General features: G+C 39.7%; 2 protein-coding genes across 3 annotated transcripts in view; both read left to right on the forward strand.

Moving 5' to 3' along the window:
* Positions 1-7,549, forward strand: part of tfr1a (transferrin receptor 1a) — a 71,390-nt gene extending 63,841 nt beyond the window's left edge. For both annotated transcript variants that reach the window (XM_062070211.1, XM_062070212.1), the window contains exon 18: positions 351-7,549. In XM_062070211.1, coding sequence (XP_061926195.1) covers positions 351-593 — 243 coding nt within the window. In that variant the 3' untranslated portion in view covers positions 594-7,549. The remainder of the gene's footprint in view (positions 1-350) is intronic.
* Positions 7,550-13,310: 5,761 nt separating this feature from the next.
* Positions 13,311-20,056, forward strand: part of tnk2b (tyrosine kinase, non-receptor, 2b) — a 166,924-nt gene continuing 160,178 nt past the window's right edge. Inside the window, exon 1 of the mRNA XM_062070215.1 lies at positions 13,311-13,543. The gene's annotated coding sequence lies outside the window, so the exon portion shown is untranslated. The remainder of the gene's footprint in view (positions 13,544-20,056) is intronic.

Genomic DNA, 20,056 nt, shown 5'->3' on the forward strand with positions numbered 1-20,056 from the left:
TTGCCTATGTATATATATATATATATATATATATATATATATATATATATATATATATATATATATATATATATATATATGTGTGTGTGTATATATGTGTATATATATATATATATGTATATATACTGTATGTGTATATATATATATATATATATATATATATATATATATATATATATATATATATATATATAAAAAGACCACAATCTTATAGGACTAAGACACTCAGACGTTTGCTTTCTTAGGTCAGAAGGGGGGAAAACATACACAAACAGCTCCATTGTCTTCATGTGTGTGGGAGAAGAAAATACATTTAAAAATCGTATCCTGTCTTCCTGCTCTGTCTTTAGGTGGAGAGGAACTTCCTGTCGGCGTACGTGTCTGCCAAAGAAAGTCCTTTCCGCCACATTCTGCTGGGCTCTGGTCCGCACACACTCAAAGGGCTGTCCAGTCACCTGGACACCCTAAGGACTGACCGCCCGCAGGAGACCACAGATGAGTTCCGTAACCAGTTTGCCTTAGCAACCTGGACAATCCAGGGCTGTGCCAAGGCACTGGCAGGGGACATTTGGCCGTATGATGACGACATGTAAAAAAAAAACTGCGGAAATAAATATATGAAGTATACTAATACTCAGTCCCTTCAGGAATTTGCGATGTTGCGATGGCGCCAATTCACGCCAATTCAGCAACTTTTTCCAACGTCCACGCGTATGCTAGCCAATCAACGTCATCTTGGCCGATCAAATTTGTCAACCGTCTAATCAAAACGTGCCATTTTGTTTCTTGTGCAGAGCGAGCAGAAACTAACAAGGTGTAAAAAGTCTTTTTTGATCACTCCACACAAATGTAATCAGACCTACTTTTATAATCTCTCAACGTCTCTCATTTTAACAACAAAAACTATAGATCACTCTTAAAAAGTTCACAAAGGCTTTTTGAAACGTGCGTCGGAACATAAATGAACGTTAAGACGGATAAACACTTTTGAAGCATAAAACATACACGGATAATGTCTTCCTGTATTTATTATGAATTATTTATATTACTAATAATGATTATTTCAAACAGTACAGTCATTTCTCATTGAGCTCTTAGTAGGGATGATGTTTGATAAGAAATTATCGAGTTCGAGCCCATTATCAATCAATCAATCAATGTTTATTTATATAGCCCTAAATCACAAGTGTCTCAAAGGGCTGCACAAGCCACAATTTAATCCTCTTATCGAACCGATTCCTTATCGATTCTCTTATCGATTCTCTTATCGAATCCAGATAGGTTGTTGTATATGGAAAAAAACACAATATTTGGTTTAACAAAAGCTCACTTTTATTTTATGAGAAAAAAATACAATAAATAAATAAATATTGACTGTTACCCCCCCTAAAAAAATAAAATAAATAAATATTGACTGTTGTTACCCAAAGTATATTAAGTGGGATTTTTCAGAAAAACAAATATATACAGTAACATAAAAACAACCTGTCTCTGGTGATCACTATAGGTGTATAAATAATAAGATAGTGTTAAATAAAATCAGTCCCTTGGGCACAAAACTGAAAATAATACAGCTCTCCAAAAAGTGCACTTCTGCTGCTATTGGAACATACCAACTACACACACTATGACACTAAGAACGCCACAGTCATCAATCAACAATTCTTCTTCCAAAAAATTAGCATGTCGGCTTTTTAGCTCAGTCATTAGACTGAGCTACGTCATTTCCTGTGATGTCCCAAAGGGCATTTCCTGTGAGACGGGATTCGTTCCCAGGGATTCCAATAAAAAAACAACTCTTTTTCTTTACTATAGTGGCCTCGATAACGGGAACCGGTTCTCAAAAAGGGATTTGAGTCCATGGATTCGGTTCTTTTCTTATCGAACAACCGGGGGAACCGGTTTCGAACATCATCCCTAGCTCTGAGTGTACTTTTACTGCCATCTAGTGTCTACTTTTAGGTCTGCGTGGTATAAAACAAGTAAAACGGGTTCTTAACCATTTTGACTTTGGGGCCTATCTTTTCCACTACATAGGGGCCCGGGGCCCACTCAAATGTTATCACCGAAAATTGATTTTTATAGGATAGGATAGGACTTTATTGTCATTGCACAAGTACAACGAATATTATCATATTCAATAATTATATCTAACTTGCCTACAAACTTGTCAAAAGATATAAAACCTAAGATAATTATTTATTTAACACATAAACATTAGGCTTAGGTCAAGCGGACTAGAAAAATAAGTACTAATAAAAAAAAAATGTTATAAGAAAGGACTCGTAAATATAACTAAGAAACAATACAATTATGTTATGCTAAAATAAACTAAATAATCAATAAATATGTTGAACTAAACTGTCAATAGAATTAAAGTGCAAATGAAAGTACAGCTTCACCACTTTAATCATAATTTTTGTGCTTAAAATCCTCTTAAGGCCCAAGCTGTTTTTTTTTTACATGCTTTTTTTATTTCTCTTTGCTATTTGGGCTTATTGGACCCTAATTAGAATAAAAACTAAGGATCATCTTTTGATATAATGTACTTAGTCCATAAGTACACAAACGTGTACTTCATGTTTAGTGACATGCTAATTCTTATATTTACACTTTTTTTCTCTAAATTCCATCGTATGTTATACTCTTCTGACACCACCAGATGGCAGTATAAGTGTCCACATAAGTGGCCATAAGACCCCAATTCAGGTAGTGTACACAATTTTGGAAATAAGAGCTAAAAGGTGCTGTCCACGCATGTGGCCACTAAGCCTTTAGAGGTTTTAAGAAACTTCTCGTCTTTATCGCCAGACTTCTTCTGTTTGTTTGATATTGTCATTACTGCCACGTGTGGTGGAAAAGTGTATTACAACTAAGTGCTACTGTGATCCATACAGTTGAGAAACAGACATTTTTTTGGCGGACCTCTCGGTGCCTTATTATTGATTTTCCTTTTTTTTGTCGTAAGGAACACTTAAAATGGTGATTTAAAATTCTTAAAAGCAGGAGTTGGTTCAATATTATAAAAAAAAAAAAAAAAAAAAAAGTGTCAAAACGTTGCAACTTTCTGGCACAATGAAAAAAACAAAAGTACACAAAAAGCCTGCAAAATGCTGGAGGGACTGAATTATGATAATAATGATACAATTAATTACACATACCAGGTGACATGACCCTTTAATCAAAGATGGCACCTTTTCACCTTAGCAATTTATTCAGTATTTTCACAAATGTTCTGTTCTGCCGTTTCGTCCATGCGGTACTTAACTAATTAACCCCAATTGGTGCTATTACAGTTTACTTGCAATTACTGCAACATCCAATCACGAAAAAATGCCAACACGAATGGGCATTGTTGCAAAACCTGGCAATTTGCTTGAATAACGATTGTTAAGCACAAATAATGATATAATACAAAACCCAAAACCAGTGCAGTTGGCACGTTGTTTAATTCCTAAATAAAAACAGAATACAATGATTTGCAAATCCTTTTCAACTTATATTCAATTGAATAGACTGCAAAGACAAGATATTGAATGTTCAAACTTAGAAACTACATTTTTTTGTGCAAATAATCATTAACTTAGAATTTAATGGCAGCAAAACATTGCAAAAAACTTGGCACAGGGGCATTTTTACCACTGTGTTACATGGCCTTTCCTTTTAACAACACTCAGTAAACGTTTTTTAGGCTTCATAATACATTTTCACACATTTTCAATGGGAGACAGGTCTGGACTACAGGCAGGCCAGTCTAGTACGCGTACTCTTTTACTATGAAGCCACGCTGTTGTAACACGTGGCTTGGCATTGTCTTGCTGAAATAAGCAGGGGCGTCCATGATAACGTTGCTTGGATGGCAACATATGTTGCTCCAAAACCTGTATGTACCTTTCACCATTAATGGTGCCTTTTCAGATGTGTAAGTTACCCATGTCTTGGGCACTAATACACCCCCATACCATCACAGATGCTGGCTTTTCAACTTTGCGCATATAACAATCCGGATGGCTCTTTTCCTATTTGTCCGACGTCCACAGTTTCCAAAAACTATTTGAAATGTGGACTCGTCAGACCACAGAACACTTTTCCACTTTGCATCAGTCCATCTTAGATGAGCTCGGGCCCAGCGAAGCCGGCGGCGTTTCTGGGTGTTGTTGATAAATGGCTTATTATTTGCATAGTAGAGTTGTAACTTGCACTTCCAGATGTAGTGACCAACTGTAGTTACTGACAGTGGTTTTCTGAAGTGTTCCTGAGCCCATGTGGTGATATCCTTCACACACTGATGTCGCTTTTTGATGCAGTACCGCCTGAGGGATCGAAGGTCCGTAATATCATCGCTTACGCGCAGTGATTTCTCCAGATTCTCTGAACCTTTTGATGATCGTGAAATCCCTAAATTCCTTGCAATAGCTGGTTGAGAAATGTTGTTCTGAAACATTTTGCTCACGCATTTGTTGACAAAGTGGTGACCCTCGCCCCGTCCTTGTTTGTAAATGACCGAGCATTACCTGGAAGCTGCTTTTATACCCAATCATGGCACCCACCTGTTCCCAATTAGCCTGTTCACCTGTGGGATGTTCCAAATAAGTGTTTGATGAGCATTCCTCAACTTTCTCAGTCTTTTTTGCCACTTGTGCCAGCTTTTTTAGAAACATGTTGCTGGCATCAAATTCCAGATATTTGCAAAAAATAACAAAGTTTACCAGTTGGAACATTAAATATCTTGTCTTTGCAAGTCTATTCAATTGAATATAAGTTGAAAAGGATTAGCAAATCATTATATTCTGTTTTTATTTACCATTTACCCACTGGTTTTGCATAACGATGATAAAAGAACAAGCGTGTATTTTACCAGGTGGCACTGAAATCGAAAACTATTTATTGTAATATTTATTTATCAGTGGCAGCGTTCACTATAAATAGCCATTTTTTTATATATATATAGAAAATGTATAATTATCGGGAGCAGTGCCTTCCATAATTATGACAGTTATACTGTCGAAATGTCAACAAGCAGCATCTGCTAAAAAAGAAGTGTACTAGTACATTCACTGAGTACAGTTTTTACACTGGATTCACGCCGCTCGTCGACGTCGCCGCGTACGCTTCGCCTCTCGACGGCGTTATCGGGAGCAGCGTCTTCCATAGCGCGGGAATCAAGAAGGTAGTTTTTGCCTACCGGTGTGTGAGAGTGTGTGTATCGGAGGCAGTGCCCTCCATATTTCACTGTAGGGATGGATGTTGCTATTATCGGGAGCAGTGTTTCCCATAATTTTTTGTACATACAGTATTTAGTACTTTCTCTCCGCTCATAGTTATAAAGCATCTTTTTTTTATTAGGAGAGATCTGCATGGCTCCGTTTGCCTCGAACCAAACAGTGATTGACCTTGTCATACGTACAGTAGGAAAGGGGGTTCATACGGCCCAGTTTACCCGACACGTGAAACGTGACGAATTGCCAGTTGCACTCTCCGCTTTGGCAACTATCTTAAAATATTCAATTTGCCAAATTATTATGGGGCGGTATAGCTCGGTTGGTAGCGTGGCCGTGCCGGCAACTTGAGGGTTCCGGGTTCGATCCCCGCGTCTGCAATTGTAGTCACTGCCGCTGTGTCCTTGGGCAAGACACTTGACCCAACCTGCTCCCAGTGCCACCCACACTGGTTTGAAACAAATCTAACTTGGATATTGGGTTTCACAATGTAAAGCGCTTTGAGTCACTAGAGAAAAAGCGCTATATAAATATCATTCACTTCACTCTTCCTCTTACGCGAGATCCACTACGGCCATGTGTCGAATCAAACAGTGATTCACCCTTTCATACGCACAGTAGGAAGGGGATTCCACGGCCCCATTCGTCGCCGTTTACCCGACACATGAAACGTGACAAATTGCCAGTTGCACTCTCCGCTTTGGCCCCCGGTTGGCAACTATCTTAAAATGTTCAAATTGCCAAATTATTATTATCACTTTCCACTTTGGTCCGCCGGATGGCAACTATCTTCCATCCATCCATTTTGTACCGCTTGTCCCGTAAAATGTTAAAATTGTCAAATTATTAACCACCCCCATCTCCCCCCTCTTCCTCTTACGCGAGATCCACCCGGGAACAGGGGCCATGTCTCGAATCAAACAGTGATTGACCTATTCATACGCAAAGTAGGAAGGGGGTTCATACGGCCCAGTTTACCCGACACATGAAACGTGACGAATTGCCAGTTGCACTCTCCGCTTTGGTCCGCCGAATGGCAACTATCTTAAAATGTTAAAACTGCCAAATTATTAACCCCGCCCCCTCTCTTCCTCTTACGCGAGATCCACCCAGGAACGGGACCATGTCTCGAATCAAACAGTGATTAGCCTTTTTATACGTACAATAAGAAGGGGATTCATACGGCCCAGTTTACCTGACACATGAAACGTAATTCCACGGCCCCATTCGTCGCCGTTTACCCGAAACGTGAAACGTGACAAATTGCCAGTAGCACTCTCCGCTTTGGTCCGCCGGATGGCAACTATCTTAAAATGTTAAAAATGCCAAATTATTAACCCCGCCCCCTCTCTTCCTCTTACGCGAGGTCCACCCAGAAACGGGGCTATGTCTCGAATCAAATACGCACAGTAGGAAGGGGATTCCACGGCCCCATTCGTTGCCGATTACCCGACAAGTGAAACGTGACAAATTGCCAGTTGCACTCTCCGCTTTGGTCCGTCGAATGGTAACTATCTTAAAATGTTCAAATTGCCAAAATATTAACCCCTTCCTCTCTTCCTCTTACGCAAGATCCACCCAGGAATTACCCTATTATTAACCCCCCCCCCCCCTCTCTTCCTCTTACGCGAGATTCACCCAGGAACGGGGGCCATGTCTCAAATCAAACAGTGATTGGCCTTTTCCATACCTCCAATAGGAAGGGGATTCATACGGCCCAGTTTACCTGACACATGAAACGTGACAAGTTGCCAGTTGCACTCTCCAATTTGGCCGCCGGATGGCAGCTATCTTCCATCCATCCATTTTCTACCGCTTGTACCTTAAAATGTTAAAATTGCCAAATTAATTAACCCCGCCCTCTCTTCCTCTTACGCGAGATCCACCCATGTGAAGCCCTTCCCTACTTGCACGTGTGACAAATGAGTTTGCTGCAGCTGCGCGTGTGTGCGGTGGTTTCGGGTGTGCCGACAAAAGTCGCACCCGCCTTTTTGTTTTATGATTGCTTTTAGATGTCTCTAATTAGGAGCTGCATTCGTTTTTTCCAAATATGATCTTCATGACCGCGCTACCAAAATCCAAAGTTACTGACGCACATGTCTGAGACGCTAACAACAATTAAAAGAAGAAGAAGTGGAAATAATGATTTTTTTTTCTTATTTTTTGTGTGCTTTTATTTTGTAGAGCGAAATTGTGTCCTTGTTTTTTCAGCGAGTCGCCTTAAAATGGTGCGGTGTTCTGTGCTAAATATCAAAAACCCGTATCGCTTCCAAATGTTGGTTTGAGTGCCTTGTGACATTTCTGTATCTGCAATAAACAATCACCTCACAGTTGTGGCTTTCCATAATTCTTACACATTCTTGTAAGCCTATAAGTTGCTTTTATTTTGGAACAGCCTGGGCAGGAAGAGGCGGAGTTAAGTTAATTCCGACGAGTCAGCAATTCCTGTTCATATTTCACAATTTTTCTTATGGGCAATTAGAAATTATGCCCGTTTAATGCACTTTTATTTTTATTTTTAGGGGCTCAAAAGTATCTGACTTAATTTCTGCAAAATTTCTGACCAAATATAAAATTAAAATAGTAGATTTTAGAAAAGAAACACCCACTAAAAACTAGTAAAATTATTTGCACATGCAGCAAGTCAATTGATGAGACATCCTGATATATTCATCCATCCATCCATCTTCTTCCGCTTATCCAAGGTCGGGTCGCGGGGGCAGCAGCTTAAGCAGGGAAGCCCAGACTTCCCTCTCCCCAGCCACTTCGTCCAGCTCCTCCCGGGGGATCCCGAGGCGTTCCCAGGCCAGCCAGGAGACATAGTCTTCCCAACGTGTCCTGGGTCTTCCCCGTGGCCTCCTATCGGTCGGACGTGCCCTAAACACCTCCCTAGGGAGGCGTTCGGGTGGCATCCTGACCAGATGCCCGAACCACCTCATCTGGCTCCTCTCGATGTGGAGGAGCAGCGGCTTTACTTTGAGCTCCCCCCGGATGGCAGAGCTTCTCACCCTATCTCTAAGGGAGAGCCCCGCCACCCGGCGGAGGAAACTCATTTCGGCCGCTTGTACCCGTGATCTTGTCCTTTCGGTCATAACCGAAAGCTCATGACCATAGGTGAGGATGGGAACGTAGATCGACCGGTAAATTGAGAGCTTTGCCTTCCGGCTCAACTCCTTCTTCACCACAACGGATCGATACAGCGTCCGCATTACTGAAGACGCCGCACCGATCCGCCTGTCGATCTCACGATCCACTCTTCCCTCACTCGTGAACAAGACTCCGAGGTACTTGAACTCCTCCACTTGGGGCAAGATCTCTTCCCCAACCCGGAGATGGCACTCCACCCTTTTCCGGGCGAGAACCATGGATTCGGACTTGGAGGTGCTGATTCTCATCCCAGTCGCTTCACACTCAGCTGCGAACCGATCCAGCGATAGCTGAAGATCCTGGCCAGATGAAGCCATCAGGACCACATCATCTGCAAAAAGCAGAGACCTAATCCTGTAGCCACCAAACCAGATCCCCTCAACGCCTTGACTGCGCCTAGAAATTCTGTCCATAAAAGTTATGAACAGAATCGGTGACAAAGGGCAGCCTTGGCGGAGTCCAACCATCACTGGAAACGTGTCCGACTTACTGCTGGCAATGCGGACCAAACTCTGGCACTGATCATACAGGGAGCGGACCGCCACAATCAGACAGTCCGATACCCCATAATACTCTCTGAGCACTCCCCACAGGACTTCCAGAGGGACACGGTCGAATGCCTTCTCCAAGTCCACAAAACACATGTAGACTGGTTGGGCAAACTCCCATGCACCCTCAAGGACCCTGCCGAGAGTATAGAGCTGGTCCACAGTTCCACGACCAGGACGAAAACCACACTGTTCCTCCTGAATCCGAGGTTCGACTATCCAGCGTAGCCTCCTCTCCAGCACACCCGAATAGACCTTACCGGGAAGGCTGAGGAGTGTGATCCCACGATAGTTAGAACACACCCTCCGGTTCCCCTTCTTAAAGAGAGGAACCACCACCCCGGTCTGCCAATCCAGAGGTACCGCCCCCGATGTCCACGCGATGCTGCAGAGTCTTGTCAACCAAGACAGCCCCACAGCATCCAGAGCCTTAAGGAACTCCGGGCGGATCTCATCCACCCCCGGGGCCTTGCCACCGAGGAGCTTTTTAACTACCTCAGCAACCTCAGCCCCAGAAATAGGAGAGCCCACCACAGATTCCCCAGGCACTGCTTCCTCATAGGAAGACGTGTTGGTGGGATTGAGGAGGTCTTCGAAGTATTCCCTCCACCGATCCACAACATCCGCAGTCGAGGTCAGCAGAACACCATCCTCACCATACACGGTGTTGATAGTGCACTGCTTCCCCTTCCTGAGGCGGCGGATGGTGGTCCAGAATCGCTTCGAAGCCATCCGGAAGTCGTTTTCCATGGCTTCCCCGAACTCCTCCCATGTCCGAGTTTTTGCCTCCGCGACCGCCGAAGCCGCACACCGCTTGGCCTGTCGGTACCTGTCCGCTGCCTCAGGAGTCCTATGAGCCAAAAGAACCCGATAGGACTCCTTCTTCAGCTTGACGGCATCCCTCACCGCCGGTGTCCACCAACGGGTTCTAGGATTACCACCCCGACAGGCACCAACTACCTTGCGGCCACAGCTCCAATCAGCCGCCTCGACAATAGAGGTGCGGAACATGGTCCATTCAGACTCAATGTCCAGCACCTCCCTCGTGACATGTTCAAAGTTCTTCCGGAGGTGGGAATTGAAACTCTCTCTGACAGGAGACTCTGCCAGACGTTCCCAGCAAACCCTCACAATGCGTTTGGGCCTGCCAGGTCTGTCCGGCATCCTCCCCCACCATCGCAGCCAACTCACCACCAGGTGGTGATCGGTAGAAAGCTCCGCCCCTCTCTTCACCCAAGTGTCCAAAACATGAGGCCGCAAATCCAACGACACAACTACAAAGTCGATCATGGAACTGCGGCCTAGGGTGTCCTGGTGCCAAGTGCACATATGGACACCCTTATGTTTGAACATGGTGTTTGTTATGGACAATCTGTGACGGGCACAAAAGTCCAATAACAAAACACCGCTCGGGTTCAGATCCGGGCAGCCATTCTTCCCAATCACGCCTCTCCAGGTTTCACTGTCGCTGCCAACATGAGCGTTGAAGTCCCCCAGTAGAACGAGGGAATCACCCGGGGGAGCACTCTCAAGTACTCCCTCGAGTGAATCCAAAAAGGGTGGGTACTCTGAGCTGCGGTTTGGCGCGTAAGCGCAAACCACAGTCAGGACCCGTCCCCCACCCGAAGGCGGAGGGAAGCTACCCTCTCGTCCACCGGGTTGAACTCCAACATGCAGGCTCTGAGCCGGGGGGCAACAAGAATTGCCACCCCAGCCCGTCGCCTCTCACTGCCGGCAACGCCAGAGTAGAAGAGAGTCCAGCCCCTCTCGAGAGAACTGGTTCCAGAGCCCTTGCTGTGCGTCGAAGTGAGCCCGACTATGTCTAGTCGGAACTTCTCCACCTCGCGCACTAGCTCAGGCTCCTTCCCCCCCAGCGAGGTGACGTTCCACGTCCCAAGAGCTAGCTTCTGTACTTCTGTAGCCGAGGTTTGGACCGCCAAGTGCCCTGCCTTCGGCTGCCGCCCAGCTCACATTGCACCCGACCTCTATGACCCCTGCTATGGGTGGTGAGCCCATTGGAGGGGGAACCCACGTTGCCTTTTCGGGCTGTGCCCGGCCGGGCCCCATGGGAACAGGCCCGGCCACCAGGCGCTCGCCATCGTGCCCCACCTCCGGGCCTGGCTCCAGAGGGGGGCCCCGTGACCCGCGTCCGGGCGAGGGAAATCTGGGTCCATAGGTTTTATTTTTCATTGAGGTCTTCGAGCTGCTCTTTGTCTGATCACCTAGGACCAGTTTGTCTTGGGAGACCCTACCAGGGGGCATAAAGCCCCCGGACAACATAGCTCCTAGGATCATTGGGACACGCAAACTCCTCTACCACGGTAAGGTGGCAGCTCAGAGAGGAGATCCTGATATATATACAAAATACACAAAATACAAAATACTTTTGATATACAAATTATTATTTGTATATATAATCCTGATATATTATATATACAAATAATTTGTATATCAAAAGTATTTTATTCTGAAAACAAGTGTTATTCAACTTGCAATTCTTAAATTAAGCACCCTCAGGATGTTACAGACTTTCAACAATATTTTCTAGGTGGAAAAACCCCAAAATATCTTATTTTACATAGCTATTTTCTCAATTTGTTTTAAAACGAGAATAGACAAAATGTAATTATTCATGTTAAAATTAATTTAAAATTTAAAATAATTTAACAGCTGTCAAAATTCTAATAATTTGCACAGGAATTATTTTTGGTTTGATATTTTTAACATGAGTTTCCAATTATTCAGGAAACTGCAATTTCGCTTTTAGCCGGAAGATGGAGACATAGTCAACTAACTTACAATTCAATTGAGTAAACATTTTAACGGTCTCATTGTTAGTGTCTTTAATTAGTACTGAGTGTACATATATATATATATATATATATATATATATATATATATATATATATATATATATATATATATATATATATATATATACACATATATATATATATATATGTGTGTATATATATATATATATATATATATATATATATATATATATATATATATATATATATATATATATATATATATATATATATATATATATATATATATATATATATAATTGTATTTTTTGGTATTTTATTTTGTTTGTTTTGTGTATTTTTCTGTATATATTGTAGGGTTTTTTTTGGTATTTTTTTATTTATTAAATTTTTATTATTCAGGAGACTGCAATTTCACTTTTAGCCGGAAGATGAAGACATAGTCAACTAACTTACAATTCAATTGAGTAAACATTTTAACGGTCTCATTTTTAGTGTCTTTAATTAGTACTGAGTATATATATATATATATATATATATATATATATATATATATATATATATATATATATATATATATATATATATATATATATATATATATATATATATAGATAGATATATATATATATATAGATATAGATAGATATATAATTGTATTTTTTGGTATTTTATTTTGTTTGTTTTGTCTATTTTTCTGTATATATTGTAGTTGGTTTTTTTTTTGTATTTTTTTATTTATTAAATTTTTATTATTCAGGAGACTGCAATTTCACTTTTAGCCGGCAGATGAAGACATAGTCAACTAACTTACAATTCAATTGAGTAAACATTTTAACGGTCTCATTTTTAGTGTCTTTAATTAGTACTGAGTGTATATATATATATATATATATATATATATATATATATATATATATATATATATATATATATATATATATATATATGTATTTTATTTTGGGTTTTTTTGTGTGTATTTTTATGTATATATTTTAGTTGTTGTATTTTTTATTTATTAAATTTTATTTTTTCTCACTCTTGAACCGATTTTTTGTCTGGTTGAAACTACAAAAAAAAACAACCAAAAAACAAAACAGTAGAACAGGAATGTATGAAACAAATCATCAACTTTATAATTGTAATAATTTACCATGCTGTATTACAATAACATTGTAAAAAAAAAACTAAAAAAAAACGTGTCATGTCCCTTTAAGAGTGGGACGACAACGTGAAGAAATAACACAGATTGAAAAAAAGAAGAGGCCTCACTTTGCTTTCGATTTCAATTGTTGCCTAAATAGTACAATATATTTGGGTAACTTTAAGAAAACGGCAACATGAGCAGTAATAATTCAATATAATAGATAATTCAATGTACTTATATATATTTTTTTATGACGTATTTGATCATACAGGGGTAGTTAATCCGCAAACATCACACATAATCGTGATAAAGTTGTTACTGTGGCTTCAAAATGTCCTTTTTCACTACCTGTATTGTTAAAATGAACACACTATATTCGTTTATTTACATTTACTGTTTAAAATACCAACTAAATCGTGCAATGAACGTTAAGGAATCTCGCCCGGCGTGATGCATCTGTCTGTGTATAGACGATCTACGTGGGGTACAAAGACGCCACAGAAGGGACGCTAGCGGCTTCATTGCTGCGTGCGTTTTTTGGGCTCCGGACCCCGCGAACAATCGGACATATTCAGCCCGGAGTATATTCGGCCTTTTGTCCGAGAGCTACCCCGGCGTCGAACACGTCAGCGCCGGCCCGTCCGCGGCTGACGTGCCGGAGCTGTCACTCACGCCGGGACACCGGAAACGAGGAGCTCAGATTGACAGGTACGTGAACGCACCTCAGTCACGTTAAAACACGCTGACGTCATTTTCACTTTTGGCCGTCACAATGTAGTTTACGGGTTAAAAAAGCACGTTTAAAGTTTATTAGGCGGGAATAATTAGTCAACAGGTGTGCTGTCAGTTGGTGTTGTGAAACATTTTGTGACACGAACCACTTCCGCAGATCAATTTTTAACTAGAAGAGGCAATGAATGTTGTATGAATGTAAGAATAGTTTGAATGTTGAAGAGTTTGAATTTCCAGGAAAACGGGAATTTGGTTTGGAACTTGGGAAAGTGTTAGTTAGAATGTCCAGGATGAGTGGAATCTGTTGACGTTGGAATAGGTTGAATAGGTTGAAAAATGTGTGAAAATGTCCCATTCATTTCAATGGGAACTTCCTGGAAATTTTGGGAAAAAGCGGGAATTTTTGAAAATGATTAGGAGCATGAATGTCCTGAATGAGCTGAATTGGTTGGTGTTGGAATTGTTTAAATGGGGCAAGAAATGTTGAAGTAGTAACAGTTTTTAATCGAGAAAATCCTGGATTTTCGGGAAAACCGGGAATTTTTCTAGTTTCTTAACCAACTTGGTTTTTGTCCTAAATTTGCATGAGTGTTTTGACGGTGGAACGCTTGCAACGGGTTAAAAAATGTGAAAGTAGTAGTCGAATTTAAGAAGGGTGGAAATAGGTTACCAAAAAACAGGAATTCCTGGAAATGTGTTGAATGTGGAAAAATGGTAGTTTGAATGTCCAGGATGAGTGGAATGTGTTGATGTTGGAATGGTTTGAATAGGTTGAAAAATGTGGGAATTGTGTAACTTGGAAAAATGTCCCATTCATTGCAATGGGAACTTCCTGGAAATTTGGGGAATTTTGGGAAAAAGCGGGATTTTTACAAAATGATTAGAAGAATGAATGTCCTGAATGAGCTGAATTGGTTGGTGTTGGAATTGTTTAAATGTGGCAAGAAATGTTGAAGTAGTGACAGTTTTTAATTGACAAAATCCTGGAATTTCGGGAAAACTGTAATTTGGTTTGGAACTTGAGAAAGTGTTAGTTAGAATGTCCAGGATGAGTGGAATGTGTTGATGTTGGAAAGGTTTGAATAGGTTGAAAAATGTGGGAATTGTGCAACTTGGAAAAATGTCCCATTAATTTCAATGGGAACTTCCTGGAAATTTTTGGAATTTTGGGTAAAAGCGTGATTTTTTGGAAAATGATTAGGAGCATGAATGTCCTGAATGAGCTGAATTGGTTGGTGTTGGAATTATTTAAATCGGTCAAGAAATGTTTAATTAGTAACAGTTTTTAATTGAGAAAATCCTGGAATTTCAGGAAAACTGGAATTTGGTTTGGAACTTGGGAAAGTTTTAGTTTGAATGTCCACGATGAGTGGAATGTGTTGACGTTGGAATGGTTTGAATAGGTTGAAAAATGTGGGAATTGTGCAACTTTTAAAAATGTCCCATACATTTCAATGGGAACTTTCTGGAAATTTTTGGAATTTAGGGAAAAAGCGGGATTTAAAAAAAATGATTAGGAGCATGAATGTCCTGAATGAGCTGAATTGGTTGGTGTTGGAATTGTTTAAATCGGGCAAGAAATGTTGAAGTAGTGACAGTTTTTAATTGACAAAATCCTGGAATTTCGGGAAGACTGTAATTTGGTTTGGAACTTGAGAAAGTGTTAGTTTGATTGTTCAGGATGAGTGGAATGTGTTGATGTTGGAAAGGTTTGAATAGGTTGAAAAATGTGGGAATTGTGCAACTTGGAAAAATGTCCCATTCATTTCAAAGGGAACTTCCTGGAAATTTTTGGAATTTTGGGTAAAAGCGTGATTTTTTGGAAAATGATTAGGAGCATGAATGTCCTGAATGAGCTGAATTGGTTGGTGTTGGAATTATTTAAATCGGTCAAGAAATGTTGAAGTAGTAACAGTTTTTAATTGAGAAAATCCTGGAATTTCAGGAAAACTGGAATTTGGTTTGGAACTTGGGAAAGTTTTAGTTTGAATGTCCACGATGAGTGGAATGTGTTGACGTTGGAATGGTTTGAATAGGTTGAAAAATGTGGGGATTGTGCAACTTGGAAAAATGTCCCATTCATTTCAAAGGGAACTTCCTGGAAATTTTTGGAATTTTGGGTAAAAGCGTGATTTTTTGGAAAATGATTAGGAGCATGAATGTCCTGAATGAGCTGAATTGGTTGGTGTTGGAATTATTTAAATCGGTCAAGAAATGTTGAAGTAGTAACAGTTTTTAATTGAGAAAATCCTGGAATTTCAGGAAAACTGGAATTTGGTTTGGAACTTGGGAAAGTTTTAGTTTGAATGTCCACGATGAGTGGAATGTGTTGACGTTGGAATGGTTTGAATAGGTTGAAAAATGTGGGGATTGTGCAACTTGGAAAAATGTCCCATTCATTTAAATGGGAACTTCCTGGAAATTTTTGGAATTTTGGGTAAAAGCGTGATTTTTTTGAAAATGATTAGGAGCATGAATGTCCTGAATGAGCTGAATTGGTTGGTGTTGGAATTATTTAAATCGGTCAAGAAATGTTTAATTAGTAACAGTTTTTAATTGAGAAAATCCTGGAATTTCAGGAAAACTGGAATTTGGTTTGGAACTTGGGAAAGTGTTAGTTTGAATGTCCAGGATGAGTGGAATGTGTTGATGTTGGAACGGTTTGAATAGGCTGAAAAATGTGGGAATTGTACAACTTGGAAAAATGTCCCATTCATTGCAATGGGAACTTCCTGGAAATTTGGGAATTTTGGGAAAAAGCGGGATTTTTAGAAAATGATTAGAAGCATGAATGTCCTGCATGAGCTGAATTGGTTGGTGTTGGAATTGTTTAAATATGGCAAGAAATGTTGAAGTAGTGACAGTTTTTAATTGACAAAATCCTGGAATTTCGGGAAGACTGTAATTTGGTTTGGAACTTGAGAAAGTGTTAGTTTGAATGTTCAGGATGAGTGGAATGTGTTGATGTTGGAAAGGTTTGAATAGGTTAAAAAATGTGGGAATTGTGCAACTTGGAAAAATGTCCCATTCATTTAAATGGGAACTTCCTGGAAATGTTTGGAATTTTGGGTAAAAGCGTGATTTTTTTGAAAATTATTAGGAGCATGAATGTCCTGAATGAGCTGAATTGGTTGGTGTTGGAATTATTTAAATCGGTCAAGAAATGTTTAATTAGTAACAGTTTTTATTGAGAAAATCCTGGAATTTCAGGAAAACTGGAATTTGGTTTGGAACTTGGGAAAGTGTTAGTTTGAATGTCCAGGATGAGTGGAATGTGTTGATGTTGGAATGGTTTGAATAGGCTGAAAAATGTGGGAATTGTACAACTTGGAAAAATGTCCCATTCATTGCAATGGGAACTTCCTGGAAATTTGGGGAATTTTGGGAAAAAGCGGGATTTTTAGAAAATGATTAGAAGCATGAAGGTCCTGAATGAGCTGAATTGGTTGGTGTTGGAATTGTTTAAATATGGCAAGAAATGTTGAAGTAGTGACAGTTTTTAATTGACAAAATCCTGGAATTTCGGGAAGACTGTAATTTGGTTTGGAACTTGAGAAAGTGTTAGTTTGAATGTTCAGGATGAGTGGAATGTGTTGATGTTGGAAAGGTTTGAATAGGTTGAAAAATGTGGGAATTGTGCAACTTGGAAAAATGTCCCATTCATTTAAATGGGAACTTCCTGGAAATTTTTGGAATTTTGGGTAAAAGCGTGATTTTTTTGAAAATGATTAGGAGCATGAATGTCCTGAATGAGCTGAATTGGTTGGTGTTGGAATTATTTAAATCGGTCAAGAATGTTTAATTAGTAACAGTTTTTAATTGAGAAAATCCTGGAATTTCAGGAAAACTGGAATTTGGTTTGGAACTTGGAAAGTGTTAGTTTGAATGTCCAGGATGAGTGGAATGTGTTGATGTTGGAATGGTTTGAATAGGCTGAAAAATGTGGGAATTGTACAACTTGGAAAAATGTCACATTCATTGCAATGGGAGCTTCCTGGAAATTTGGGGAATTTTGGGAAAAAGCAGAACTTTTTGAAAATTATTAGGAGCATGAATGTCCTGAATGAGCTGATTTGGTTGGTGTTGGAATTGTTTAAATTGGGCAAGAAATGTTGAAGTAGTAACAGTTCTTAAGTGAGAAAATCCTGGAATTTCGGGAAAACTGGAATTTGGTTTGGACCCTAAGAATGTGTTAGTTTAAATGTCCAGGATGAGTGGAATGTGTTGATTTTGGAATGGTTTGAATAGGTTGAAAAATGTGGGAATTGTGCAACTTGGAAAAATGTCCCAATTATTTCAACGGGAACTTCCTGGAAATTTGGGAATTTTTGGGAAAAAGCGGGATTTTTTAAAAATGATTAGGAGCATGAATGTCCTGAATGAGCTGAATTGGTTTGTGTTGGAATTGTTTAAATCGGCAAGAAATGTTGAAGTAGTAAACAGTTTTTAATTGAGAAAATCCTGGAATTTTGGGAAAACTGGAATTTGGTTTGGAACTTGTGAAAGTGTTAGTTAGAATGTCCAGGATGAGTCGAATGTGTTGATGTTGGAATAGGTTGAAAAATGTGGGAATTGTGCAACTTGGAAAAATGTCCCAATTATTTAAATGGGAACTTTCTGGAAATTTGGGGAATTTTGTGAAATAGCGGGATTTTTAGAAATGATTAGGAGCATGAATGTCCTGAATGAGCTGAATTGGTTGGTGTTAGAATTGTTTAAATCGGGCAAGAAATGTTGAAGTAGTAACAGTTTTTAATTGAGAAAATCCTGGAATTTCAGGAAAACTGGAATTTGGTTTGGATGTATTAGTTTGAATGTCCAGATGAGTGGAATGTGTTGATGTTGGAATGGTTTGAATAGGCTGAAAAATGGGGGAATTGTACAACTTGGAAAAATGTCCATTATTTGCAATGGGAGCTTCCCGGAAATTTGGGAATTTTGGGAAAAGCGGAATTTTTTGAAAATGATTAGAATCATGAATGTCCTGAATGAGCTGATTTGGTTGGTGTTATATTTGTTTAAATCGGCAATAAATGTTGAAGTAGTAACAGTTTTTAATTGAGAAAATCCTGGAATTTCGGGAAACCGGGAATTTTTCTTGTTCCTTAACCAACTTGGTTTTTGTCCTAAATTTGAGGAGTGTTTTGACGGTGGAACGGTTGAAATGGGTTGAAAAATGTGAAAGGAGTAGTCGAACTTAAGAAGGGTGGAAATAGGTTACAAAAAAAGAGGAATTCCTGGAAATTGCAACTTTTTCTAAATTACATTTCACCTTTTAAGCTTTTTTATTCCACTTTTGTTATGTTTTTGTTTATTTTAGTAGTATTTTTAGAATGTGCCGTGGGCCTTTAAAACTTTAGCTGTGGGCCGCAAATGGCCTCCGGGCCACACTTTTGACACCCCTGCTATAGATAATAAAAAAATAAAATCTGATAAAAAGTTTACCATAACACACAGTCAGTCCCATGGACTCACAAAGACTAAAACAAGTCATTTACTGGAGCCATGGCACAGGATGAAGTTAAAAAGGTTGACTTTACACTCACCTTAGTGTTTACCATCAAGTCTTTTGAAACTGAGGCAGTATTTGTGATTGATAAACCTTTTGGGCGAATCAAAATTGAAGAAATTGTACCGGAAAGTTCATTATTTTGGAGACGACCAATAAAAACGCACTAAACGGGGACGCTTTTTCCCAAAATTCCCCAAATTTCCAGGAAGTTCCCATTGAAATGAATGGGACATTTTTCCGAGTTGCACAATTCCCACGTTTTTCAACCTATTCAAACCATTCCAACATCAACACATTCCACTCATCCTGGACATTCTAACTAACACTTTCCCAAGTTCCAAACCAAATTCCAGATTTCCCGAAATTCCAGGATTTTCTCAATTAAAAACTGTTACTACTTCAACATTTCTTGCCCGATTTAAACAATTCCAACACCAACCAATTCAGCTCACTCAGGACATTCATGTTCCTAATCATTTTCAAAAAATCCCACTTTTTCCCCAAATTTCCAGGAAGTTCCCATTGAAATGAATGGAGCATTTTTCCAAGTTGCACAATTCCCACATTTTTCAACCTATTCAAACCGTTCCAACATCAACACATTCCACTCATCCTGGACATTCAAACTAACACTTTCCCAAGTTCCAAACCAAATTCCAGTTTTCCCGAAATTCCAGGATTTTCTCATTTAAAAACGGTTACTACTTCAACATTTCTTGCCCGATTTTAACAATTCCAACACCAACAAATTCAGCTCATTCAGGACATTCATGCTCAATCATGTTAAAAAAATTCCGCTTTTTCCCAAAATTTCCCAAATTTCCAGGAAGTTTCCATTGAAATGAATGGAACATTTTTCCAAGTTGCACAATTCCCACATTTTTCAACTTATTCAAACCATTCCAACATCAACACATTCCACTCATCCTGGACATTCTAACTAACACTTTCCCAAGTTCCAAACCAAATTCCAGGAT

Source organism: Entelurus aequoreus, linkage group LG14 (assembly GCF_033978785.1).
Source record: "Entelurus aequoreus isolate RoL-2023_Sb linkage group LG14, RoL_Eaeq_v1.1, whole genome shotgun sequence".
NCBI lineage: Eukaryota > Metazoa > Chordata > Actinopteri > Syngnathiformes > Syngnathidae > Entelurus > Entelurus aequoreus.